Source organism: Oreochromis niloticus, linkage group LG10 (genome assembly GCF_001858045.2).
Source record: "Oreochromis niloticus isolate F11D_XX linkage group LG10, O_niloticus_UMD_NMBU, whole genome shotgun sequence".
In the NCBI taxonomy this organism is placed as follows: domain Eukaryota; kingdom Metazoa; phylum Chordata; class Actinopteri; order Cichliformes; family Cichlidae; genus Oreochromis; species Oreochromis niloticus.
The window spans coordinates 6,346,932-6,374,509 of NC_031975.2; the positions used below are offsets into that span (position 1 = coordinate 6,346,932).

At 42.0% G+C, this 27,578-nt stretch overlaps 2 protein-coding genes across 8 annotated transcripts in view; one reads left to right on the plus strand and one right to left on the minus strand.

Annotated features, from left to right (window-relative positions):
• The first annotated feature begins 2,994 nt into the window (after positions 1 to 2,994).
• Positions 2,995 to 20,929, plus strand: trpv1 (transient receptor potential cation channel, subfamily V, member 1). Of its 4 annotated transcripts, none has more exons than XM_013264666.3 (17): positions 2,995 to 3,182; positions 3,699 to 3,730; positions 5,867 to 6,098; positions 6,254 to 6,411; positions 6,516 to 6,668; positions 6,782 to 6,919; positions 13,029 to 13,327; positions 13,545 to 13,721; positions 13,809 to 13,964; positions 14,053 to 14,148; positions 14,253 to 14,323; positions 16,007 to 16,172; positions 16,258 to 16,324; positions 16,532 to 16,878; positions 16,955 to 17,076; positions 19,389 to 19,510; positions 19,592 to 20,929. In XM_013264666.3, exons 3-17 carry the CDS (start codon positions 5,890 to 5,892, stop codon positions 19,669 to 19,671), a joined length of 2,361 nt encoding a protein of 786 aa, XP_013120120.1. In that variant the 5' UTR covers positions 2,995 to 3,182; positions 3,699 to 3,730; positions 5,867 to 5,889; the 3' UTR covers positions 19,672 to 20,929. The 4 variants fall into 4 exon arrangements, with proteins under 4 accessions (XP_013120120.1, XP_003456184.2, XP_013120119.1 ...); XM_013264665.3 differs by lacking the exon at positions 2,995 to 3,182 and adding an exon at positions 3,223 to 3,421; XM_005460861.4 differs by lacking the exon at positions 2,995 to 3,182 and adding an exon at positions 3,246 to 3,281.
• A 210-nt stretch (positions 20,930 to 21,139) lies between these two features.
• The window catches only part of fam222ba (family with sequence similarity 222 member Ba), a 35,420-nt gene continuing 28,981 nt past the window's right edge, over positions 21,140 to 27,578 (minus strand). For 3 of the 4 annotated variants that reach the window (XM_005460865.4, XM_005460864.4, XM_025910764.1), the window contains 2 exons: positions 27,164 to 27,199; positions 21,140 to 25,350 (listed from right to left, as the gene is read on the minus strand). In XM_005460865.4, the coding sequence (XP_005460922.1) occupies positions 23,624 to 25,350; positions 27,164 to 27,199 (1,763 nt within the window). In that variant the 3' untranslated portion in view covers positions 21,140 to 23,623. The remainder of the gene's footprint in view (positions 25,351 to 27,163; positions 27,200 to 27,578) is intronic. The other variant, XM_003456135.5, reaches the window with a different exon arrangement.

The following is a 27,578-nucleotide window of genomic DNA, read 5'->3' on the forward strand; positions in this document are numbered from 1 at the left end:
CCAGAAAAAGGCAAAAAAAAAAAAATGTATTAAAAAACCCCATCAAATCCCTGATGTGATGGCTGTCCAATGCATTAGTGAGCGATTTGGACAACACGAGTTTAAATCTAATGGATTGTGATCTGTATAGACGAGAGGCACACTAGAGTCAACATGAGCTTCAGAATATTGCAAAGCTCATACTAGAGGCGGTGTGTCTCTCTCTGACATAATAATTTTACTGTACGAGTGAAATTTCTTAGTGAAATATCTCATAGGTCATTTAATCCCTTTTTTTTCTTGTGAGGTTGAAGCAATGCCGCACTTTACCTTGTATGGGTTGAATCTATCCTTGTCCCACTATCTACTTTCCCAGGTAGGTAATAGATGCCCTAGCAAACTCACATTTAGCCAAGCTACGTGTCAAGTTTGTCTCACGCAGTCGATCAGTTTCCGGACGTGGTGCACATGTTGTCAGTGTAGATCACATCAACATATCTTTTCCAGATGTAACCAGATGCATCAGATTATAAAAAGTTGCTGTTGCATTACACAACTCAAAGTTTATCATGCAGTAGAGAAGAGGCCAAAAGGAGTGATAAAGGCTTACGTGTCACTTGCTCTGTTAGGGGAATTTGATAGCAACCGTTCAGTACATCAAGTTTACTGACAACCTCGGCTGAGCCCACCCTGTTCCCGCAATCTTCCATACATGGTAGTGGATAAGGATCTGGCTTAGTCCCCCCACTTTCCAGTAATCGGTACAGAACTGAGGACTCGTTGGCTGTATCCACCAACAATCAGGGAGAAGCCCAGCTTGAAGATGAAGGTTCACAATACTATTGATGAACATATACTGAATTTGCTTCTCCGTCACCTTGTCATTTTTTCCCCAGAAACTCTAAAGATGCCAGTGAATTGGTTGTGTCACATACATCAATGCTATGCTTTGTTAGATGTGTTTGAGTTTGAACAAACAAATAATCATTGATGACGACAGACAGCTCTGTGAACAAGCTTCCAAATTACAGGTCCTTCCTCAGCAGGCTTTCACTGGGTGGGTTTACTCCATCACCCTCATGTCCCGGTGAATCCAGGCTTCCCACCATGCTGTGGTATGCCTTTCCCAGTTTTACAGGACTGGGACACCCTGATGTAATGGGGTTTAAGCGGATTATGACAAAAATAAGTTTAAAAAACAAAACAAAAAACAAATAGTTCTGCTCAGAACTTTGAATGGTGAAGGGACCGTAAAGTGCCCTGAAATGAAGTGCTAACAAATTGCAGCAGAGCTAAAACATGCTCACCAGGACCGAACTGGTGTACTTTGGCTTTGGGATATTAAGATGCTTTATTTTTATAATCCAGAACTGGACTGACTATCTTAATGGGGTTCAGGCTGTACCACAGAATCCCAAAGCAGACTTATGGGTCCTGGCACTGTGTGACCAAATACCATCTCACGCAGACTAAACCTAGTAATGACTTTAATTCCGTCCCTGGCAGCCAGCAACAAGCAGGCAGGTCTTTCCCAAAAAATTTGAGCCCTGAACAATTTGAATCACCTATTGATAGTTGTGTCAGAAACCTGAGCACTGAAATCCTCAAGCCTAGTGAAGCAGCCAGAACTGTCGATAACACCTGCAGCCATGGATGTGCCTCCAAGACAACCTCTTTTGACACCACACACACCCCCTCCCCCAGCAGACTCCAGAGGGAATCCACTCTACAGCCCAACAGAAACAGAACAGCAGCTGCACCTTATACAGACTTACACACACCAGGCGCAGGCCCAGCCAAGCTCAAAAACTGATGAATCACAAGCCAAGGACAGCTCAGTGACCATAACTTTAAGCAGAACAGTAACATAACTTTTTATTTACCACAAGTCAGTCTCCCAGAGAACCAGACTGTGCCCTTATAAGAGCAGAGCATATGGAAAATGGCTTTGAAATGGAAAACCAACTGCTCCAGCAATCTAAACTGCAAAAAACACGAGCCCTGTTTGCCACAGTCCGTCTAACAGGATGCTACAGAACAGAGGGAGACATGATGAGGTAGTAATTTGAAGAAAATCATTTTTTTTAGAACATAAAAAATGAAGAGCAGCATGTGTAGAAAGCAAAAACAAGTAAACATAAGAACACATGCTGTAGCTAAGCTGAATCCATGTCAGGACAGTGAGCAAAAAAGAGCCAGCTGCAGAAAGGAGGGAGCTTTTAGCTTACTTCTCCAAACAGCTCCTGCTGAACAAAGCACAGCATGAAAACCACAACAGCGACACGCAGTGCCTGGGGGCCGTCACAGTATCCTTTAACTTGCCTCTTAACCTCTTAACAGCCATAGGAAATCTTCTTTCTGATGTTTACTGCTCTTTATTTACCTCTTCTTGAGACTGAGTCTTAATTTGACCTTTAAGTTAGAATATCTGTTACTCAAATGGTTCATGGATGTCCTTTTTTTTTTTTTTTTTTTTTAAATATTCCTTCTCATACATGTTGACATTTGGTTTAAGGAGATAAGATTATGTTTATGACCAGGCAGCAAAACAAAGACGAAAAGCCATCAACCATATTTTACTATAATCACTCGAGTGAACACAATTTTTTCCACAGGCACATATAGATGTCACAGTCCACTGTGTTATTAGCGTGTCCACTCACTCACTATGCTGCATTAAACCACCGTGATAGTGATGCTATTATGCATGAAATTAACCAGTGTTAATAACTGAATTTGCTCCGACTGTTGCTGAATGTGTTATTCTGCCTGCGTGAGCTCAGACAGGCTAATAAAGAGAGTTTTAACTTTGTGAACATTTCTGTTTTGTTTTTAATGAAGGCTCCTTTGAGAATGACAAGCTCAGATACAAATGGGATCAAGATCACAGATAAAAGTTTTGAGGGGGTTCAAGTGACACTTTTGGTTATGCCACCCTGTGCAAACAATAACAATCTCGTGCATCTTTTTCAACCGTGAAAAAAAGGAAGTAGACTCATGAGAGCTCTGCAGCTACAGCTCACACTGGTAGGCAGATGCTCTGCAACCACACATTTAGTCACACGACTAGAGCAGCACTAAAAAAAACACAAGTACATCACATCGAGAACACGAAGAGGCATGTAAGACGTACAGGAACCACTTGAGCAGCTTTATGGACTAAAAAAAACATCCCTTCAGCATTCTGAATTTGATTCTTCGGGGTAAGTTTCTGCTTTTTGAAACTTCTGCTTTCATTTTCTGAGGATTTTCTGTGGACAACATGCCATTGCTCTTCTGCTTCATGCCTGTTTTTTTGTTCAGTTAAGTGCTTCAGTGGATTATTTAGCTTGTATAAATTCAAAGGTCATAAAAGCTTTTAATTGTTGTTTTAACACTGCAATCTGCTCTGTAGCTCCTCTTTGCTGGAGTCATCAAAAAAAGGCAAAATCTGTTGTGTTAGGTCAGTTAATACACTGCATTCTCTGTGGTATTCTGTGATGTCCTGTAATGGTCAGTACAGCATCCTTTTAAGCACTCAAGCCCGGAGTAAAGTGCTCTAATTTTCTCAAGGGCGGGCTATCTTATCTCCCTCTGCCTTGCTCCTACTATCCCATTTCCCCTAACGCTAAATGGGCATCTTCAGAGACACAATAGTATTCACACGCCCATGTCTCTGAGGGTGTGTGAATATGTCTGTGGTTTTGACATTAACATCAGATTTTTTTTTTTCAACAAAGGAATCAGTATAGATGACGAAGATTGAAGTTTGGTGAGTCAGCTGATTTGTTACTGTTTTGATTGCCACTTTATAAAAAAATGCTTTAGGTCATGAAGAATGTGCTACTGTGGCATGTTGCACTGTTTATTTAGTATATAGATGGCATGTTGGAGCGCACAGTTAAAAGGATGTTTTGCACAGTTTAGATTGCGCCTCAGTAAGAATACAGAGCAGGGTCACATTACTGAGCATCATGGATCAATAAGTCATAAATAATACACCAGGACATAATGACGTAGGAGAGGTTCCTGTAAAGCAGTTTAACAATGAATACATTTTTAGACATGTAAGCTTAGCACATCTTTCTTTAAAATACTCCCATTTCAGTTGTGTGATTGAAAGTATTCTTATTCTTTGTTTTTCAGCCCTTTGTTGTTGTTTTTTTTGCTGTGTTCCTCCCATGATGTTCATGGGGTATAACACAGTTTCCACTGAATCACTAATTCCCCATTTTCCCACTGAAAAAGGGAAGAAGAAGCCACAGAAGATTTCTGTATAGTCCCGTGGTCCTTGACATGTCTTTCTTTAACATCAGAACATATTGTCTGTTTACTATCAGCTGAACTTTGGAGGAATCCTTTTAGACTCTGAATGTGTAACCACACTGTAAACCAATTGATTATGCCACAAAGCAGCAAGTAGCTAGCAGATCGAGCGCTGTGTTTCTACTGTTGTCAAGGAAGTCGTGTTTTAAATAAAAACTCCTTTGTTAGTCACTGGGTGGGGAAATATCACATGTCTGAAAGTTATGTCTGCGCCATTACAGACGGATGAGATGAGCCCCTGTGGTAAACGTTTCTGATTCTGCTGATGCAGCCAAGCTGCATGCTCTGACCTGAATTATTTTCAGTGGCTTATGGCAGTGTTTGGTTTGTAACCAATTCAATCCAAGCAGTGTGTAGTGACACAGTTTTAAATTGTTAACCTAAACCAACCAGTTGTTGTAGATGACTTACTGTAGTGACAGATCTGGATGTACAGTGATTTTATTCAGTTTTTTCTCATGTTTCAAATGTCTGCAGGCTAAATAGGACTTGATTAGTTGCTCGATAAATTCTTTTTATTTTTTCAACAAGAAGCACTCAGAGAGCACAAATCTCTGCCAAGACAGCCAAAACACTTTTAAGGGAATAGTTTTGTATTTTGTAAGCAAAGATTATGTAGGAGAAGCTAACAGATAATAGGTTTGATTTGTACAACTTGTAACTAGGAATCAGTAACTAACTAGCAGCTCATGCTCTTTCTCTTGACATTACTTTCTTTAAAGCTGTAATGCATTTGGGATTAAATGTGAAAGTGAGGTCAGAGGTTAAATTTTGACATGAGAATCGCTATGTACCGATATCAGTTCCTGCAAAATGCTGACATTACAAACAATGGCAGCAAAGTTTTAAGCTTTTAAGCAAAGTTTGACCTTCTTTGAGCTCGAAGAAGAGGTCAGAAGTCCAAAGTAACGTGATCTGTAGGATTCCCAAACATCATTTCCCTACATGCCTATATGTCAATACAAACAAACAAAGAAATATAGTTTTAAATAGCTCTATATAGCATTATTATCACTTTGAAATTCAGATCAATCTATTGACCTTGAAGGTGAGGTCAAACATGACATGATATTTTAAATCTTTCTATGGTACTTTCTGTATGTTGACACTACACCCCACAGGTGTAAGTATTGAAATTATGAACCTAATTGAAATTATGAGCCTTTTTGTCAGTTTTTGACCAATAACTCATTGATTTGACCTTGAAGACGTTGAATGGATGTAAGTTAAATTTGAATGGATGATTGACTCCACTCTACACCTCTACAACATTTCATCGGAATTTAATAAAAAATTTTCAATCTGTCTTGTTTACAGACAGAATGAGACACGCACACAAAGACTACCAAACTTAATCCCCTCAAAGCTCATAAAGCCGATAAATTACAATTTAAATAAAAATAATTTTTTAAAAACACCAACAAAATGGTTGTTACTGAGTGTCTGAAACAGTAACTGTCTTGAAAATAATCTCTACAAATTAGAGAAAATGCATTGTGCCCACTTTGTATTGAAAGCTCCCTGCAGCACCTCTGTTGCTTTTCATGTGGATGATGGATAACTGTGTTGTATTTCCATACAGATCACTGGAGGAAAGGGTGAAAAATGAAGAAATCGGAAATGTTTGGTTTCACTCTGGAGACAGACGACAGGACAGAGGAGGAAAGATCGCAGCAAAAGGCGACTAAGAAAGATGGTCTGGCTTCTGCCTTGGGGTTGGGCCCGGAGGCCCCCAAGACACCTATGGACACTGATTACCAGGAAGAAATGGAGAAGAGGAAACCTCAGATCAGATTCAATTTCAACTTTGACAAGTGAGCCCCTCCATGCAGTGATAAAATGATGTCTGCCTCAAGATAACACTCATTATAGGATGGGTGCTGGGTATTTTCAAGCCCCAAAGTGCTGATTTAATAACCATCTGTAACGCTACTGTGTGTTACACTGTTTTGCTTTGTTTTTTGTATAGAGGGATTCGAGGTGTAGATCAGCATGATAACAGGAGAGACAGCAAGATGTTTAACCGTGACAGACTGTTTGAAGCAGTGGCCAGCAGAGATATCAGCAAGCTGGATGGCCTTCAAGAGTACCTGCGCCAAAATATGAAGAAACTCTCTGACTCTTTGTGTGAGTGATGGAGGACCCATAATGCAACAGCTGCAACTTCAACATGTCAACTTCAACATGGTGACCTGTGTGTTAACAACATGGATGTGTGTTTACATCCACAGATCAGTCCTACGGTAAAACACCCTTAATGAAAGCTCTGCTGCACATCGAAGAAGGCAAGAATGAAACCGTGGATATGTTGGTCGACATTTCAGAGAAGATGGGTGATGTTAAGGAGTTTGTGAATGCAGCCTACACCAACAGCTACTACAAAGGTAACAGATTTTCTGCGTCTGGGAGCTTTATTTTAACTCTTTTAACCTTTATGCCAGCATTTTTTTTCCAGTACTGCAGTGAACATGTATAAATGTGACTCATTTTCCTGCAGGCCAGACAGCTCTGCATATAGCCATCGAGAGGAGAAGTATATTTTATGTCAAGCTGTTGGTGAGCAAAGGTGCAGACGTCCACGCCAGAGCCTGCGGGAAATTCTTCCAACCACACAAGGGTCCCTACTTCTACTTTGGTAAGGACATGCTGCTGCAGAGGGGAGATTCCTCACGCAAAGATCATATGCAGATGCAATGAGTCATCCGGTTATTGTGTAGTTTTTAGCATCAGAGCAGAAGTGTGATTTTTTTATTTTGAAGGAACAATATGATGGCCCAGCTTCCTTGATATATACTTAATACTCAAATATGTATAGATGAACAGTGTGCAAGTTTTTCAGAGGGGAAGATTGTCCTTTTTCGGGCATGCTGCTCCCTTTCCAAGTATTTTATTCAGTGTCCTTTTGCAAAATGCAGAATTCTGAATCAGATGTGAGTAAATTAAAAGACCCGTACAGCTTTGAATCTGGAATGAGAAACAAGAGCGAAACCCTCAGGTTTCTTTTAACTATGACACCAACTAGTGGAAAACACGAGTGACTAGTGATAATAGTATCCCTATCTACTGTTACATAACCCCGGTACTTATCTAAGCCTTAAAAGTCTCATATGATACATTTTTCTTATGGATGTAACACCATACTATTTAATCAAACATAATGTTGACTTTCAGATACTGTTCATCTCTTGCAGACAGATTTTTTTAGGCCAGTCAGTTCTATTGTTCTCCACTTATCCGGTTTCCTCAAACTTTTTAAGGACACACCATGTCGAGATATGCCAAGTTCTTGGTTAATAGCTCTTTGGGAATCACCTTGTTGATGCAAAAATTTCAATTCAATGCAATTCAATTTTATTTATATAGCGCCAAATCACAACAACAGTCGCCTCAAGGCGCTTTATATTAGAATAGAATAGAATAGAATTCAACTTTATTGTCATTGCACATGTCACAGGTACAGGGCAACGAAATGCAGTTTGCATCCATCCAGAAAGTGCTTTAGTCGTGATATAGATATATTACAATATAAATTAGCAATAATAGAGATGTGTAAGTATATTACAGAAATGGGTCTATTATGGTATGTTATAATGTACACAGTGTGAAGTATGTTATGAATATTCTATAACTATAAGTATGTACAGGCTGTAGTGAGTACAAGCTATGTACAGGCTATGAACAGGATATAAATATGAAATAAAAACTATACAGAAATCTGAGATATACAGTTATACAGAATGTGAACTATGTAAGTTATAAACAGTTGTGGGGTTAAAAATTATCGTATGTACAGAATGATTATCTACACAGAACTATACAGTAGTGGTAAAGTGCTAGTGGTTGTGGGTGTGTGTATGTTCAGTCCATGAGTTTAACGTGGGTCAGATGTCAGGAGGCAGAGTTCAGGAGTCTGACAGCTGTGGGGAAGAAGCTGTTCCGGTACCTGGTGGTCTTAGTCCGGAGGCTCCTGTAGCGCCTCCCAGAGGGCAGGAGAGTGAAGAGTCTATGTGATGGGTGACTGGGGTCTCTGATGATTTTCCCAGCCCTTTTCAGACACCGCTTCCTGTAGATGTCCTTTATGGCAGGAAGTGGTGCTCCGGCGATGCGCTGGGCAGTTTTCACGACCCTCTGCAACGCCTTCCGGTCCGAGGCAGAGCAGTTCCCGTACCAGACTGTTATACAGTTGGTCAGGATGCTCTCGATGGTGCAGCGATAGAAGTTCACCAGGATGTCTGAGGACAGGTGGTTCTTTCTCAGAGTCCTCAAGAAGAAGAGGCGCTGGTGAGCCTTCTTGACCAGCTTGGAGCAGTTGGTCGTCCAGGTGAGATCCTCGGAGATGTGGACTCCCAGGAACTTGAAGCTGCTCACACGCTCCACAGCCGTCCCCTTAATGTGGATGGGTGGATGTGGGTCAGCATTCCTCCTGTAGTCCACGATGAGCTCCTTAGTCTTCTCGGTGTTAAGCAGCAGGTTGTTTGTGTCGCACCACTCAGCCAGACGATCCACCTCCTCCCTGTAGGCGACCTCATCGTTGTCACTGATGAGGCCAATCACCGTGGTGTCATCTGCAAACTTAATGATGGTGTTGGAACCATCAGCAGGTCTGCAGTCGTGGGTGAAGAGGGAGTAGAGGAAAGGGCTCATCACACAGCCTTGTGGTACACCGGTGTTCATTGTGATTGTTGATGAGCAGCGGTTATCCAGTCGGACATGTTGGGGGCGGTTGGTCAGGTAGACCCTACAATAATACATACAGAGAAAAACCCAACAATCAAATGACCCCCTATGAGCAAGCACTTGTGGGAAGGAAAAACTCCCTTTTAACAGGAACAAACCTCCGGCAGAACAAGGCTCAGGGAGGGGTGGCCATCTGCTGCGACCGGTTGGGGTGAGAGAAGGAAGACAGGATAGAAGACATGCTGTGGAAGAGATACAGAGATTAATAACAAGTACGATTCAATGCAGAGAGGTCTATTAACACATAGTGAGTGAAAAAGGTGACTGAAAAGGAAAAACTCAATGCATCATGGGAATCCCCAGCAGCCTATGCCTATTGCAGCATAACTAAGGGAGAATTCAGGATCACCTGATCCAGCCCTAACTATATGCTTTAGGAAAAAGGAAAGTTTTAAGCCTAATCTTAAAAGTAGAGATAGTGTCGGTCTCCCGAATCCAAACTGGAAGCTGGTTCCACAGAAGAGGGGCCTGAAAACTGAAGGCTCTCCCTCCCATTCTACTTTTAAATACTCTAGGAACAACAAGTAGGCCTGCAGTGCGAGAGCGAAGTGCTCTAATGGGGTGATATGGTACTACAAGGTCATTAAGATAAGATGGGGCCTGATTATTTAAGACCTTGTATGTGAGGAGCAGGATTTTGAATTCAATTCTGGATTTAACAGGAAGCCAATGAAGGGAAGCCAATACAGGAGAAATATGCTCTCTCGTTCTAGTCCCTGTCAGTACTCTTGCTGCAGCATTTTGGATTAACTGAAGGCTTTTCAGGGAGTTTTTAGGACTTCGTGATAATAATGAATTACAGTAGTCCAGCCTGGAAGTAATAAATGCATGAACTAGTTTTTCAGCGTCATTCTGAGACAGGATATTTCTAACTTTAGAGATGTTGTGCAAATGGAAGAAAGCAGTCCTACATATTTGTTTAATATGTGCATTGAAGGACATATCCTGGTCAAAAATGACTCCAAGATTCCTCACAGCATTACTGGAGGCCAAGGTAATGCCATCCAGACTAAGAATCTGGTTAGATACCATATTTCTAAGATTTTCAGGGCCGAGTACAATAACCTCATTTTTATCTGAATTAATTTACATGAACAAATTGGAGTCTATTAGATAGATATGATACAAACCACTGCAGCGCAGTACCTGTACCTACATCATGTTCTAATCGCTCTAATAGGATATTATGGTCAACAGTATCGAACGCTGCACTGAGGTCTAGCAGGACAAGCACAGAGATGAGTCCACTGTCAGAGGACATAAAAAAATCATTTGTAACCTTCACTAAAGCTGTTTCTGTGCTTTGATGAGCTCTGAAATCTGACTGAAACTCTTCAAATAAGCCATTCCTCTGCAGATGATCTGTTAGCTGTTTGACAACTACTCTTTCAAGGATTTTTGATTCAATTGAATTCAATTGAATTCAATTGAATTCAATTGAATTCAATTCAATTCAATTTTATTTATATAGCGCCAAATCACAACAAAAGTCGCCTCAAGGCGCTTCATAGGTACAGAGAAAAACCCAACAATCATATGACCCCCTATGAGCAAGCACTTTGGCGACAGTGGGAAGGAAAAACTCCCTTTTAACAGGAAGAAACCTCCGGCAGAACCAGGCTCAGGGAGGGGCGGCCATCTGCTGCGACCGGTTGGGGTGAGAGAAGGAAAACAGGATGAAAGACATGCTGTGGAAGAGAGACAGAGGTTAATAACAGATATGATTCAATGCAGAGAGGTCTATTAACACATACTGAGTGAGAAAGGTGACTGAAAAGGAAAAACTCAGTGCATCATGGGAATCCCCGGCAGCCTACGTCTATTGCAGCATAACTAAGGGAGGATTCAGGGTCACCTGGTCCAGCCCTAACTATATGCTTTAGCAAAAAGGAAAGTTTTAAGCCTAATCTTGAAAGTAGAGATAGTGTCTGTCTCCCGAATCCAAACTGGAAGCTGGTTCCACAGAAGAGGGGCCTGAAAACTGAAGGCTCTCCCTCCCATTCTACTTTTAAATACTCTAGGAACAACAAATAAGCCTGCAGTGCGAGAGCGAAGTGCTCTAATAGGGTGATATGGTACTACAAGGTCATTAAGATAAGATGGGGCCTGATTATTTAAGACCTTGTATGTGAGGAGCAGGATTTTGAATTCAATTCTGGATTTAACAGGAAGCCAATGAAGGGAAGCCAAAACAGGAGAAATATTCTCTCTCATTCTAGTCCCTGTCAGTACTCTTGCTGCAGCATTTTGGATTAGCTGAAGGCTTTTCAGGGAGTTTTTAGGACATCCTGATAATAATGAATTACAGTAGTCCAGCCTGGAAGTAATAAATGCATGAACTAGTTTTTCAGCGTCACTCTGAGACAGGATATTTCTAACTTTAGAGATGTTGTGCAAATGGAAGAAAGCAGTCTTACATATTTGTTTAATATGTGAGTTGAAGGACATGTCCTGGTCAAAAATGACTCCAAGATTCCTCACAGCATTACTGGAGGTCAAGGTAATGCCATCCAGAGTAAGAATCTGGCTAGATACCATATTTCTAAGATTTTCAGGGCCGAGTACAATAACCTCAGTTTTATCTGAATTAAGGAGCAGAAAGTTAGCGGCCATCCAGGTCTTTATGTCTTTAAGACATTCCTGCAGTTGAACTAATTGGTGTGTGTTACCTGGCTTCATGGATAGATAGAGCTGTGTTTCATCTGCATAGCAGTGAAAATTTATGCTATGTCTTCTAATGATGCTGCCTAGGGGAAACATGTATAATGTAAACAGAATTGGTCCTAGCACTGAACCCTGTGGAACGCCATAATTGACCTTAGTGTGTGAAGAGGACTCTCCATTTACATGTACAAATTGGAGTCTATTAGATAGATATGATACAAACCACTGCAGCGCAGTACCTGTAATACCTACAGCATGGTCTAATCGCTCTAATAAGATATTATGGTCAACAGTATCGAATGCTGCACAAAGTCTAGCAGGACAAGCACAGAGATGAGTCCACTGTCAGAGGCCATAAGAAGATCATTTGTAACCTTCACTAAAGCTGTTTCTGTGCTGTGATGAGCTCTGAAACCTGACTGAAACTCTTCAAATAAGCCATTCCTCTGCAGATGATCTGTTAGCTGTTTGACAACTACTCTTTCAAGGATTTTTGATATGAAAGGAAGGTTGGAGATTGGCATATAATTAGCTAAGACTGCTGGGTCTAGAGATGGCTTTTTGAGTAAAGGTTTAACTACAGCCACCTTGAAGGCCTGTGGTAAAAAAAAAATTAGTATTTTATGTCTGTTAAGCTGTTATCTTCGGCATTTTTCATAGATTTAACTAAAGAAATGAGAATAAATGATCTCTTTTTGCAGCAGACTAAGTGAAAAAGTGCTTAAAGATACAATTTAAAATTGGCTCATTGTTGTCTCCTATGTGCTGACACAACACTACTTCATTCCTTGACTTAGGTATCCTATTTAATGCTTGAATGATTCATAGGTCAATATCTATAATACAATACCTGTAATACCTTTGCACAGTACTGTACTGTACAGTACTGATAGCATAAATTTGTCAGGTTGCTCTTTAATGGTTTGGATGGACAACACACAAAAGGAGACAGCAAAAAAATAGTCCCTTTAGACTGATTTTTTTGTTTTAGTGTTCTTATTTTTCCCTGAGTTATTGGTCCTGTTATTAGTTAGCTAACACAAACTAATGTTAGTCTACTGACTGTAACCAACCAACCCAGTGATGTAATGTTCTGTACTGACAGAAGATGGCGCTAAACATGTTTTAAAGCCTTAAAACATTTTTTTAAATCCAGTTACACAGAAAGAGTTACATCTGTGTCAGTTTTTGAGAGCAGGGCTCCATGATGTAAATTAGCCTTTAAACATTTAGTGTTTCATTTCCACTTTCAACACCCTGATTTTCATTTAAAAAAAAAAAAAAAAAAAAAAAAAGTAAGGCTGGAATAAAACTTTAAAATATCATCAAATTTTTGTCTGCAGGTGAGCTGCCCCTGTCTCTGGCAGCCTGCACCAACCAGCCCGATGTGGTAGACTTCCTCATGGACAATGAATACCAGCGAGCAGATGCTAAGATGGTAGATTCTCAAGGCAACACGGTCCTGCATGCCCTCGTGATGGTGGCTGACAACTCCAAGTGCAACACAGAATTCATAGTCAGCATGTATGACCGTATTCTAAAGATCACAGCGAGACTGTATCCCAAGGTGCAGCTGGAAAACATTGAGAACAAGAAGGGCCTGACACCTCTCAAAATGGCTGCCCACACTGGCAAGACTGGGGTAAAACACTGCAGGTTGATATTAAGAGTACTACCAAATGCGAAAAGCTACAGTCAGAACGAAATGCAGAGCCATAAGAATAGTATGGCCTCCCTTTACCACTGACAGGGTAGAAACTATAGGTTTTGGTGGGATCTGTGGGTTTCTGGGTTTTCAGAAATAGATCAGACCTTCACAGACTTTGTTTGTTCTAGCTTTCCTTTTCACTTGTCTACAGCTGTTCTCACACATCTTAAGACGAGAGTTCCAAGAGCCTGGAACCAAACACTTGTCTCGTAAATTCACAGAGTGGGTTTACGGGCCCGTCCACTGCTCCCTGTACGACCTGGCCTCTGTGGACTCATACGAGGAGAACTCAGTGCTCAAGATACTGATCTACGGCAGCGACATCCCTGTGAGTCCCAGCATCGTGACACCAGTCAGAGCAGTAGTTGTGTGCTGTTCTGTACTCAAACGTGGATCTCCTCCTTTCTCCTCTCAGAACCGTCACGAGATGCTCGAGACGGAGCCTCTGATCCAACTGCTTGAAGAAAAGTGGAATAGGTTTGCCAGTGGAATGTTTTTCTTCAACTTCCTGTCCTACCTTGTGTACTTGATCATCTTTACTCTCCTAGCCTACTATAAGAAAGAAAGCATGGTGAGCTGACTGACACAAAAGGTGAGCTGTGCAAGCATCACAGACAGGCCTGTGCTAATGTGGATGATGTTCCCTCTGTGCCCCACAGCCATTACTTCCCATTAAGCTCAAGACCAATGATCACCTGTACATTTTAGCTTGGCTGGTGACAGCAGTTGCGAACTGCTACTTCTTTTTCATAGGGGTACGTAGTTAACTTTGTGTTTGTGTACATCTACTTTCTTATATCACCACCTAGTGGAAGTTGTAGTCCAGTAACATGACTGATTACCTCATCTGAATCCCTAGATTATAGATATGATGAGGAAACGACCAAAGCTGGAGACCCTGCTGGTTGACGGATATTATGAGATTCTTTTGTAAGTAGCAGGCATGCTCAAAATTAAAGACACCTTGTGGAGTTTTCTCACCTCTTTGTAATACAGTATTATTCCTGATACAGAGTCGCCACTTGCATTCGTGCAGCAATCACCTAAAGCCCCTTTACAACTAACATTTCCTTTTAATAGATTCAAATGACTGCAGCAGTTGTTGTGATTTAATGATGCATGTTCACTACCAGTCAAAAGTTTGGACACACCTTCTCATTTAATGTGTTTTTCTATTTACATTGTAGATTCTCACTGAAGGCATCATAACTGTGAATGAACACATATGGAATTATGTAGTTAAAAAAAAGTGTGAAATACCTCAAAACATGTTTTATATTTTAGATTCTTCAAAATAGCCACCCTTTGCTTTGATTAATGCTTTGCACACTCTTGGCATTCTCTCGATGACCTTCATGAGGTAGTCACCTGAAATGGTTTTCAAACAGTCTTGAAGGAGTTCCCAGAGATGCTGAGCACTTGTTGGGCCTTTTGCCTTCACTGTGCGGTCAAATCTCATCCCAAACCATCTCAATTTGGTTTAGGTTAGGTGACTGTGGAGGCCAGGCAATCTGGCGCAGCACTCCATCACTCTCCTTCTTGGTCAAATAGGCCTTACACAGCCTGCAGGTGTGTTTGGGGTCATTGTCCTATTGATAAATAAATGATGCTCCAGCTAAACACAAACTGGATGGGATGGCATGTTGCTGCAGGATGCTGTGGTAGCCATGCTGGTTCAGTGTGCCTTCAGTTTTGAATAAATCCCCAACAGTGTCACCTGCAAAGCACTTCGACACCAAAACACCTCCTCCTCCATGCTTCACAGTGGCAACCATGCATGTAGAGACCATCCGTTCACCTTTTCTGTGTCGCACAAAGACACGGCGGGTGGAACCAAAGATCTCACATTTGGACTCATCAGACCAAAGCACAGATTTTCAACAGTCTAATGTCCATTCCTTGTGTTTCTTGGTTTAAACAAATCTCTTCTGCTTGTTGCTTTTCCTTAGTAGGTGTTTCTTAGCAGCTATTTGACCTCTAATCTGCTCTAATCGGAGATACTGTTAACTTGCTATTTCTGAGGCTGGTGATTTGGATGAATTTATCCTCAGCAGCAGAGGTGACTCTTGGTTTTCCTTTCCTGGGGTGGTCCTCATGTGTGCCAGTTTTGTTGTAGCACTTAATGGTTTTTGCAACTGCACTTGGGGACACAAACTTTTTGCAATTTTCCAGAATGACTGAAGGTTTGCAGTGGTGTCACCAAAGCAAAAGGTGGCTACTTTGGGGAATCTAAAATATAAGACATATTTAGAGTTATTTATTTATTTATGTTTTTTCTTTGGTACATAATTTCATATATAATTTACTTCATAGATTTGATGTCTTCAGTTTGTATCTACAACGTAGAAAGAAGTAAAAATAAATAAAAAGCATGAAATGCTAAGGTCTGTCCAAACTGACGACTGGTAGTGTATGTGGTGTAAGCCACATACACTACCAGTATGTATTTACATTGGTAAACTGGTTGTATAGTTTCTATAGGTATTGTGCTTCTTTTGGGAAAAAATAAGTTATTCACAACACTTTGCAATTAAATGGTTTGTGGAAGATGTACAGCACAGTAAAACTCCTCAGCAGTCATGTTAATAGTTATTACAGTGCTGCCGCTGATAGTCTTTTGCAGGGTGTCCTCTTCCTGATCTCCACTGGGCTCCACCTGTTTGGGAGGGATGAGTACCTCAGCTTCCTGGTGTTGTGTCTTGCTCTCAGCTGGGTGAACATTCTCTACTTCTCCAGGGGCAACGAGCATATGGGCATCTACAGTGTCATGATACAAAAGGTAGCCCTCGCATGCCACGCAGTTCCACAGAGAAGATAGTAGCAACTGATCCCATCACTGAGGCTCTCTGTCTCCTTGTTTGCAGATGATCCTCAGTGACATCCTGCGCTTTCTATTTGTCTACATCGTCTTCCTCTTTGGATTTTCAGCAGGTATTATACCCTCTCTAAAAAGGAGAACGGTTTGCACAAAAACATCTGCTATGTCCACAAAATGATTTCTGACTTAAAAATATAACTTTGGGCATTATATTAGTTTTTTTTATTTTATTTTAAAAGTTGCGTGCTTTTACATTTCTAAACTCTTTTACGAAAAGAATATTACAGAGGATGTAACCTGCTTCCTGTTTCCTATCACAGCGGTGGTCACCCTGCTTAAAGACCCTACAGCTGACAAGTCTCCTGATAAAGAGCTGAATACAACGAACACCACTAAATCACGTTTTCTCTTTGTTGGTCCTGAGGAGGATTGTGTCAAACCCACCTTCTCAAACATCTCCTACACTACCCTGCAGCTCTTCAAGTTCACCATTGGCATGGGCGACATGGAGTTCGTCCAGGATTACAAGTACATAGAGGTCTTCTACGTGCTCCTCATCTTCTATATCATACTTACCTACATCCTGCTGCTCAACATGCTCATCGCGCTCATGAACCGCACTGTGGAGAAGCTCACCAATGAGACCACCAGCATCTGGAAGCTACAGGTCAGTTGGAGTGTTCAGAGCTGATGTGAGTGTTTAAGTGAAGTATGTGTGATTTAAATGATGTGACTGCTTTCAGAGGGCTATCACTATCCTGGACATGGAGAAGAGACTGCCCTGTTGCCTGAGGGGTTATTTTCGCTGTGGGGTGGAGAAAAATCTCAACACTGCTATTGGAAAGGACCGCCGGCGGTGTTTCAGGTTGGCTTCTATTCAGTTCAGTGACAGCACAGTTGTTAGCCACACATTTTCAAAGGGATGCAAATGCCCTGGACACTCTAGTTCCACCATGGGGTTGACATTTGTGGGTCTAAGGGATGCATTTCAGCATCTTCATAGCTTTTTTTTATAAAAAACCTAAGCTTTTAACCAACGCCATCTTATGTTTCTGTCAGTTTGAAGGCTACGCCCTTACCTTAACCCCCAATGGAGATAGAGGCCTCATTTTTTTTCCAGTGACATATTGGAATAGGGCAGGGTTGGATGTCTGTGGGCAAAATGAAGTCCCAGCTTCCTGAAGGCTGCAGCTCTTGTACATTCTCAGTTTAAACATGGCAAAAAGTTTAAAATAATGAGCACGTGTACAATTAATTCCTATGAACCAGCAGCTCAAGGCTTACTCCAAACACTCAGTTTCACTGTTTTACTTTGAGTTCCATATATCAGTGAACCAGGACATCCTTAACCCTGTTTAAGCCTGAACCATGAAATATTTATAGTTTATGGTTATACTTATTTATTTCTTTATTGTGGGGGAGGGGGGCACACACACACATAGGTATCAAAAACCGCTGTGTCAAATATGATACATTTGCTGTTAATAAGGCTGTCTCAGGCACATCAGTGAGCCCAGCGGCCACACCCACCTGCTGTTAAAGCCTTTCTTTTATTAGGAGCATCAATCCAGAAGAAATCTGCTTAAAGTGAATGGCTCGTTTGAGACAAATGAACTGAGGGGCTGCACCAGCATAAGATAAATAAGGATTATTCTTGAATTGTGAGTCATGCAAAGCTACTCTAATGAAGTCCAAGAGTCAAAATATAGAGCTGCAGATAATAATAATTATTATTATACTTCCTGTATTATTATAATACAGGAAGTTCCTTTTAGTTTTCATCTAGTGGTATTACAAAATCAAATATTTCATTCTGCATTTGTTTCCTTAACGATGAGTTGCAACACCTCAGTACATCAATAAAGATAAAGGTTTGATAACCATTAGAACAGTTTTTGGGTTTTTCCAAGAATAGCTGCACAGGCAGAGACCACCTTCCCTAGCTTCTGATGCACACCCAGTCATTTTGTTTGATAAGGTGAAATATGACAGAAACCACTCAGCTCAGAAAAGAGCTTCAGTGTTTTCTCCTAGTAGTGTTTCAAGGGGTAACAAGTTATTTGTCAAATATTGTTATTCCCATCAGCCTCAGCTGCACTTTGCATTTATTGCACACCAACATACTACACCAGCTGAACATGGAAACCTGCTAGCAGGATGACTTAGCACAAAGCACTATGATGCCAAATGCAGCCTCACAAGAGCTGCTGACTAGTTCCCCGTTATAGAGGCCCTGTTGGGTCAAAGCTTTTTCTCTTAAAATTTAAAAAAAAATAATAAAAGAAAAATACAATCCTGATGGTGCGCTGCTATAGCTCACTTGGTTGAGCAGCTTATTCATATGTCAAAACACTAAAGTTTGGGTCTGCATTTCCTGTGTCATTCTTGCTTTTCCCCTACTTTATTATTGTCCCTGTCCAAGAAAGACTAAAAATGCCTGACATAAATAATGAATATAATCTAACTTAGTCTAACTTTGAATTATTTCAGCTGACATGATGTTCAAATGTTGCATTAACCTTACTAAATTTGTTACAGTTTGATCACTACAAAGTGCATTAGCACTAGTTGGCTTCTGTCGCTGCAAAAAAAATAAATAAATAGAGAAACTGGCTGTTAGTGAGCTGCGGCTTGAACTCGCTTGCAGATAAATCCAGACATGTATAAAGACAGGAGAAAAGAACACGTTTGGGTATTGAATACATAATTATTAGTTATTAGTCATAAATTCGGCTACATTTTGATATTGGCTATATTATTTGTGTTCAACTGTGCTAGATTGAACCTCTGCATGTGTGTCAGTCTTTGTGGGTTTGTAGCGGGTTTCCTGGTGACAGGAAGGATGATGTATGAGGTGTAATATTAGACTTATTATCTCACTTTATTGGCCAGGTTTTCACATTAAGATTCTTCATATTGAGGAGTATAAAATCCCTTGCATGAAACTGATCACCACTCTATCAGCCTTTCTTGTGAGCAGCAAAGGCCAACTTCATCAAGGCACAATAACAAAGGAGAAACAAAGGTTTAGCATTGAAGAGTTCATCCAAGACGCAGCTGTGTGAGCACAATCGATTGATGCACAGTACACCGTGTTGTTCGCTAATTTTGCTGACAGCTGATTGATGTGTCACACGGCAGACAGTAATTGGAGCATGTGTCCTCTTGTCTCCTCAGAGTGGAGGAAGTCAACTGGAACAAATGGAACAACAACCTGGTCAAAATCGATGAGGATCCTGGCTGTTGGGAGCGTGTCCAGCAGCCAGGCACTGAAACCCCACCTAGGAGGCGACAAAGAGGTGCGGAAACATGAATTCATGGATTTGTGTGAGGGAGGAAAGTAATTCGAGTCCACTAACATTTTCTTGCTTTACCCACAGGGAGGAGCTGGAGAGGCTTATTCATGGATGGCAGTAGGCGGTGGCAGCCATACCAGTCCACAGAGATGACACCGGTCTAACAGAGAGCTGCTCTCTGGCTACTCAGCCTGACTGGCTGTTTTACTTGCCCAATAATTTTAACTGACATGGATAATCTACTTTACTGATTGATACCCCAGTGTTTCACCTTCCAAAGAAAACCTTGTGGACACTTTGGGTTTGAGTGACAATGGTTTAAAACAGCACAATTTGTCAGTGTTGAACGCCAAGCAGTGTTGTGTAAATAGCAAAGAAATTTTAAAGCAAACATTTAAAGCAGAAATTTAATCCAGAGGCTTCTTCTACATGCTGCTCCTGCATGTCAACTGGATGCATATCCTCTGCTCAAAGGCCATAACCTGCTGGCACCTCTGGCATCGCTCGAAAACCTTCATGGAGTAATGCCGCTCACCAAGGTGCTGATCCTGCCCTCCCGCTGTGTGCCCTTTATACCAGGCCCATTTTCATCACAGCCAGACAAGCTAAATCTACTGCGACCAGATCAGTCCCGCAGATTTCACAGCTTGCTTTGTCTACTCCACTTCCTGTTCCGGCCTGGATAAATGGCATGAAGCGGCAGCAATTGGTGTAGCAATCACCACCTTTGGCTCTACCTGTCACAGTTACAAATTATATGTGGCTTAGACAAGCCTTTAGAAACACCGAGTTGCTTCTAGGGCTGATTATGAGAGAGACAAATGTGCGTGTGTGTAGCTACCTGAACTGTCACAGAGGATGACAACAGTTAATTTACACAAATTAATGTTCAAGCGAACTGAGTTCAAAGCATAAATTAGAACTTTATTTTATTATTACAATATTACAAAAAGAGTAGCACAACTCTCACGCTCTTGCCTCTTATCTGTCGTACAGAATGACAGAAAAGAAAGGCTCGTGGACCTTCTTCCATTTCACAGCAACAGTACAAGAAATAAAGAAAGAAAATAAATTTTTAAATAACAAGCAAATCAAGTATTATAAATAGTCACAACTGCAAACTGAAGCTTTGAAACTTTGTGGGGAGGGGAGGGAGAAGAAAAAAAAATGTTACAGCTCAGAAACTACACATTGCTAAAAATATATAATTACAAAATATTACTCATTTTCCTCACTTTACATAATAAAGAATATCTAAGGAATTGCTCTGCCTATTCAACAAAACTTCATTAAAGTAAAAAGTCAAAAGAAAAAAAAAGAAAAGCAAAACAAAATTGCTGTTTCTGTGTATCCTTACCATTGCCTCTTCCTTCTTATTTGGGGTTTTCATTAAACCATGCTCATTTTCAAAGGAAAGTCCAAGGACCAAACACTTAAGGCTTTTTAAGGGTCGTTAGGGGGTTAGGAGAACAAAACATGGGTGCCATTGCGTTATATATCTCTCTCTCACACACACACACACACACACACACACACACACACACACACAGGCAGCATTCACACACAATCATTAAACTTTAAAGTTACAGTAGTCTAGTAGGTAAGCCAGTGTACAATAAAATAAACAATGCATTTGCTGTTTCACTTAAAAGTCGGGCTTTGTTTACCTCCGAGTGATCTTGCAAGTGATCAATTTGGTCTTTTCAGTTCAGCATCAGTAGCAACAACACGTAATTTAGTTCGCTGAGGTGTCCATTGTTGGGACCACAAATCTAGCTAGGCGTGTAGTGAGTTCCTATGGGGAACTGACACGGATTTCTTTTACTTCAGAGACTTTTGTCCGTGCCTTTCAATACCTGCAAAACGAATCATCTCAAACATTCAAGTAAACGCATTTGTCATGGATACAAAGATGATCTGAAAAGGACACGAACATTAAAAATGGCACTGCTTCCTAACAGTGTGTCCTTGTTAACCTGACTTTGGCCGCCTTTAAAAAGGTAGGAGTAAATTTAATCACAACCTTCCTTGTCACAAACATTTCACAATCTCGCTGCCAAATGTGGCACTGACGCAGTCTGTTATTTCTTTTTTTTTCTTTTTAAACACCTGAATTCATTGCAGCATGTGAAGCAGGACCGAGCATCAAAGTTTTTTCAACTTGTTTGCTCCCTCTTGGAACTTAAATATGTACAAACAACCTGATTACACACTTCCTTAAGTGACGGAGAGGTATCGATCTTGAAGAATCCTATTATACAAATAATGACATTTAAAAAGAAGGAGAAACCCTCTGTGAACGTGTGCATACTGCAAGCTTTGCCTGAGGCCTATTCCAGAAAGCAGATTTAGCCAAAGTTTGAGGTTTGTTAACTTTGACATGAGGAACTCTGGGTCAGTCAGTTGGCATAACCGACTCTGTGACTCTAACCTGCAGGTTCTCTTTAACCTCCTTTTATCCACCAGTGAATGCAGAGTTGAGAGTTAGGTTACTCTCTGGTTGAATATTGACTTTGTTGTCCGAGGACTTTCTTCCTTTCAAGACTATCGATCTGGACATACAGCGATCCGTGGACATGGAAGATTAAATCTGAATAAAATCTACTGCATGCTACACTGTCTTCCTTTATAACTCTGTAGACAGGAAGGCAGCTGTCAGGTTCTTAACCAGTTTCTCGACACTAAACTGCATATTGGCACAATCCCTATTTAAATTAACAAATAAAAATAAAAAAATAAAAAATCCTCTGCATGAAGCTTGTCATGTTTGTTGGTTATACTATCATTTTTAACTTACATACTTCAAGTATTATATCATATCTCATGATATATCCTATTTTATCACAGCAGCATAACATGGTGAAGATGACTGAGGGAGGATGATTGCGTACCTGCTGAAACCAGCTTCTTAAACCAAGCTACATGTAGTTCAGAGTGAGTCTGTGAGTACAGACTGCAGACAGTCCAAAAGTGTTCCCATAGCATGTGAAATATGCACACATGCTGAGGTCAATATATGCTACTGAGTGAATGTAACAAAGCTGTCTTAAAAGGTACAGTCAGTTTTTTACTACAAATCACGCAAATCATTACAACAGACTTTGACGTTACAGTAATTAAATGCCGTCATATCTGTTTGATCCATACTCCAATATTCCGCTGCTTTCGCCTGTATTTCAGCCTTCAGGTTGCAACCATGTTCTATTCAGATATTTTAGCCAAAAAAAGGTAGGATTCCAACTTCCATTAAAAAAAAATAAGTAAAATTCAAGCTGAATAAATTATTGCAATGCTGAATAAAATGTAACTTCAAACAAAAAAAAACAAACAAAAAAAAGAAAAATGTGACAGATTGACACACATTCATATTTCCATTTAAAGTGGAAGATTTGCTCTTTATTTACCCGTTGTCAGTGAATGTTGGTATCGGGGCTCCACTGATGACTGCTTTTTTTTTTTTTAATATTACCTAAGCTGACTGATCCAGCTGCAACAAAAAGAAACTGAACCTCATCAACTCAAACTAACTAAACCTGCTTTCTGGAACAGGTCCCAGCTGGACTCTGTTAGACTTCACTAACTGATGACTTTGCATCGAAAGACGGTCATCGCTCTCTCTTTTGTCCTGAAGTGACTGCGTTTAATCATCGAAATGAAAACGAGTTTAATGAAACTAGTCGGAGCCAAAAAAATTTCCTGACATGGTCCTGTTACAGGAAGAAAAAAAAAATAAAAATCTATCAGTAGATCTGTTTTTCTTTTGCATAAGGAGCATGCATAAGGAAACTTTAGTGGCAGGTCTGAAGTAGAAATGACACAGGATCACTTGAGATCCAGGCACACAGATTCACAAGTATCATCAAGGAAAAAAAGCAGGTAATAAACAGTATGAAGTGCCAGGTAGAAGCCCTCATTAAACCTAAAATTAGCAATTGATCACTTGCAAGATTAAACAAACAAACAAAAAAACTACTGATCTTCATTAAATATATTAATTTACCCTCTTTAACATTAGCAGTCATTTGCTTAAGTTATGAGTTGAGTTTTATTCACGTGTTTCCTTTCTTAAGACTAAACAAAGGGTGCTGATAACAGTTGTGGAGACAAGGCCATAGCTTATCTGTACCCTGGGTGCTGGATGAGAGCGGTTCTGCCATCCCCAACCTCTGGACCTACCCTGCTCAGAGGGGGCCTGTGCATCTTGCCCATCAACCCTAGATTCTGATCGCGGAAATAGGGCGTCTGGAAGTCCCCACCCAAGTAATCTGCTGTTTGCATCAGATTAGTCTGGGCGGACGAGGAGGAGGAGGAGGAGCTTGATCCTAGCCGGTAATGGGGAGCCCCAGGGGGGGCACAGTCTAGAGTGGTGCACCCTCCTGGGCCTGCACCGTGGAATGGCATGGCTATGTCCTGAGACCCAGAGCTGTCACTGTTGGGTGTGGGTAGGATGCTGCTGTTCCAAATGTGCGACTGGAAGTAGTGACTGTTAGTGTAGTGGGCCATGGGGCCGGGCATGCCATTGTTGTTAACAGGTGGGGAGGGGGTGGGCCTCTCTACGGGAGGTTTTAGTGAGTAAGGCTGACCCACGCACACCTCTGCAGGGTAGCCCATGCCCTTAAAATGGAAGGTGGCGTCCCTGGAAGGCTGCTTGCAGAGGTGGCTCCCCCCATTCTGAATGTGGGGCACATGAGCCAACTGATGCTGATTCCAAGCGCACATCTTCTGCTGCTGCTGCTGCTGCGTGGTATGTTGTAGTTGCTGCTGCTGCTGATTTTGATGTGGGTGCAGTTGGTGCTGCTGCAGTTGGTGCTGCTGCTTGAGATCAGTGTGGTTGGAAGGCAAGTGGTTCATAGCAGCCACACTGGGTGGAGGGTGAGCTCCCACTGGGGCTGGGGCTTTTTCTTGAGAGCCAATGATGCAGTTGGGTGGGGGGAAGCCAGGGGTGGCAGGGTTACTGTGCATGGAAACCCTAGAACAAGCGCTGATAAGCAGGTTGCGACTGATGGGGCTGGGGTTGGCGATCTGGCCCTCACACATGGAGGTGGTTCCTGAACCCTGGGCCCGAGCTTGGCAGAATTGGTTGATCTGATGTACGATGGTGTTCAGGTCAGCTTGGCGGCCCTGGTTCAGACCAGCAGCCATAGAGAGTGGAATGGTTGAGGTAGAGACAGTAACATTAGGTGGTGCATCGCCATCGGGAAGCTTTCTGCTTCCCTGCAGGCCAGGTGGAGGCTGCTGCTGCTGCTGAAGGTGCTGCTGCTGGAGCATGACAGTAGGTGGCCCCTGTGGGTGCCCGAGAGCTGGGTGCTGGGACTGAGTCTGGAGTCTGGCTGGGCCCTGAGGGTGCTGGGCCATTGGGGGAGGCTGTCTGAGACTCTGGGTGTGCACCTGCTGCTGAGGAAGGGGTATATGCACAGTCTGAGGGGGGTCCTGCGGTGGAAGGGGTAAGCTCTGCTGGGGCCGGGGAAGGTTCTGCACCTGGTGGTTTAAAGTGCTGGTTGAAGCCACCTGATAGGGTCCCGTAGGGGGGTTCATGATGACGTCAGGATGCAAGCGAGCCCGGCTGCCGTCAAAATCTTTTAGGATGCCTTTGACAGTGGGCACCTTGACGATGGCGAGGAGGCCTGTCTTGGCACTGGCCTGAGAGGAAGGGTAAGGGCTGTAGCGCTGGCCTGACGTATCCAGCCCGTTGACAGTACGGCGCACGTGGTTCCTCTGGGGGACCTTGACGCTGTTGGGGAAGATCTTAATGGTGAGGGGGTTGTTGGCAACCTTCTTAGCATATGCATCCAATTCTGCAGGGGTTGGAAATGGAGCAGATCTCATCCTTTGTGTGGTGTCCCCTGAGGTGAGGAACAGGACAGATCGGAGGCAATAAGTAGAAAGAAAAAGGAGACAGAGGGTAGGGAAAAAAAGAGAGACACATTAGGCAGCAGGCCAAAATCTAGAATGGAAAAAAACCCCTACAACTTGAAAAGAGGAAGTTTGAGATATGCTCAATGATAACTTTTGGCTTCATGCTGTGCTCTCCCATGTCAAAGTCCTTCATTCATCTTACTTCTTATCCTTTATACCACTTGCCTTCTACCAGTCTCTCCTCGTGGCCTATATTTTCTAGAGCATGAAAACAGATCTCAGAGTAGGTGCAGGAGTCTCGTTTCAACTCAGACCACTTAAATCACCATATGCTGAAAGGTTAGATTTTAGATTCTAGATTTTTTTTTAAAACCACTGATGCCAAAAACATGTTTCCTACCCCAGCTTTAATTCAGGTAGAAATGTATATGGCACAAAAGAGCACATCAGTTGAAATCAGAGTAGCTGAGTGAACTTGATTTGGAAGGCACTCTCATATTCCATACTGGCCTGTTTTTCTCCAAAACTCCCCCCGTCTCAGGAGGACAAAGAAAGATTTCCAATCTGAGTCTCTGCAGAATTATTGGTGCCGACACATTCCCAGTCTAAAATCCAATTTGGTGGTATCATTGGGGACTTTGAGGTCAGGAGCTTTTAGTGGCCTTAATTGACGCATTATCTGGGCAAAGAATAAGAATGCATCTGAGGGTGGGCTGTGCCGCTTGCTACTAAAAAAAAATAAATAAATTTTTTTAAAAAAAATCACAAGATAAACAGAAAAAAAAAAAAAAGGCTGTGATGGTCCCCTGTGGCTGCCAAGGGGAGAAGGAAAAAAGAGAGCGAGATAGACACAGAGAGCACAGCTCCATGACAGCAGACAAGTAATCAGACACAGAAGCTGCGTCTATGATCTGTGGGAACACCTCCCAGGCCTCAGCTCACAGACATTTGTTACACCTGCTAAGCACTGTGGCTAAATTTAACAATGCCAAAGTGACAATGTGAGCACGATTGTGTGTTTGTGTATGCGTGAAGCTCCTTTTAAAAAATTTGTGACAGGATCGTGCAGGTGCTGGCTCGCGCAGCAGCTGCTTGTGTCCATTTTCAGCCTCGGTGGATGTGACTGCTCGCATCTTTCTAACACACTGATCTCATTTCCACAAAAAAAGGCTTCTGTCCCTGCTGTCCTCCACCATGCTACCGCAATCACCTCAGCCCTGCCAGCCTGACCTACTTCCACCACACCTCTCTGACTGATGGACATGAGCGGAGCCGATGTTTGGAGAGAATCGCTGCTCTGACCGGTTTCTGAGCTCCATTTAATTCCCTCTTTCATTCTGTTTAAGGATGGGGGATTTTCAGCTCAAGTAAAACACGTCTTTATAGCACACTGGCTACTCCTCTGTTGTTGAGTGAGCAGTAATTTTAAAAGTCTGAAATTCTGGCAGAGATCTGTGGTTTCAGGTGGCCATGGTCTCACAGCGGGAGGACTGGACATGTGGGATGAGGCGCGGAGCAGAATGGAGGGCGCTGACATGGCGGCACCAAGAGTTGTGCCAACTGGCTAATTAATTCAAGCTTTATTTGTGAACAGGAAACAATGGGCAGCGATGTACGGGGCCGGCATAGGGCGGCACACGGGGGGCAGCTGTAACTAAGCATTCAGCCTGCTGATGGCAGCCTCATTAATGCAGGGGTCTGGGCCAAGGAGCTGGAGCTTGACACCCACCATCACTGAGGCCTAATGTCTGTCACTGAATAAATGCCAGGGTAAGCAAACACAGATAAATGAACACTTACACAGGAGCACACAGACATGATGAGGAGAGGTTTCACCTGTCAAATACAGGAAATGATTAATGAGCCTGTTGAAAACGATTATACGTTGTGGCAACCCCCCCCCAAAAAAAACACACTAAATAAAAACAAAGGAAGTTTGATCATAACATAAATAAAACCTCACTCAGTTTTTCCAGTAATTAGTAGGTTACCTTTACTACAGAGTGCAAACAGTGCAAAGAGTATAAAGGAGCATGCATTAATAAATGCATGTTGTTTGCTCTCGGTGTTCAGTTTGGAAGATCTTGGCACAGCCTCCGTGGTCTGCAGCTGCTGTCAAAACCTCAAGTCAGTGTAGCTGTAGAAAGGGTTGTAAGTGGGTGTGAAGCGAGTACATCATCTGTTGCGATGAATAAAACATCTTTTATCATTTTAC

Bases quoted from the DNA above. Each gene is read 5' to 3' on its own strand.
- trpv1 (XM_013264666.3), top strand. From the start codon at position 5,890: ATGAAGAAATCGGAAATGTTTGGTTTCACTCTGGAGACAGACGACAGG. The intron at 6,669-6,781 runs GTAACAGATTTT...ATTTTCCTGCAG, and splicing joins CACCAACAGCTACTACAAAG to GCCAGACAGCTCTGCATATA. The intron at 17,077-19,388 runs GTTGGCTTCTAT...TTGTCTCCTCAG, and splicing joins GACCGCCGGCGGTGTTTCAG to AGTGGAGGAAGTCAACTGGA.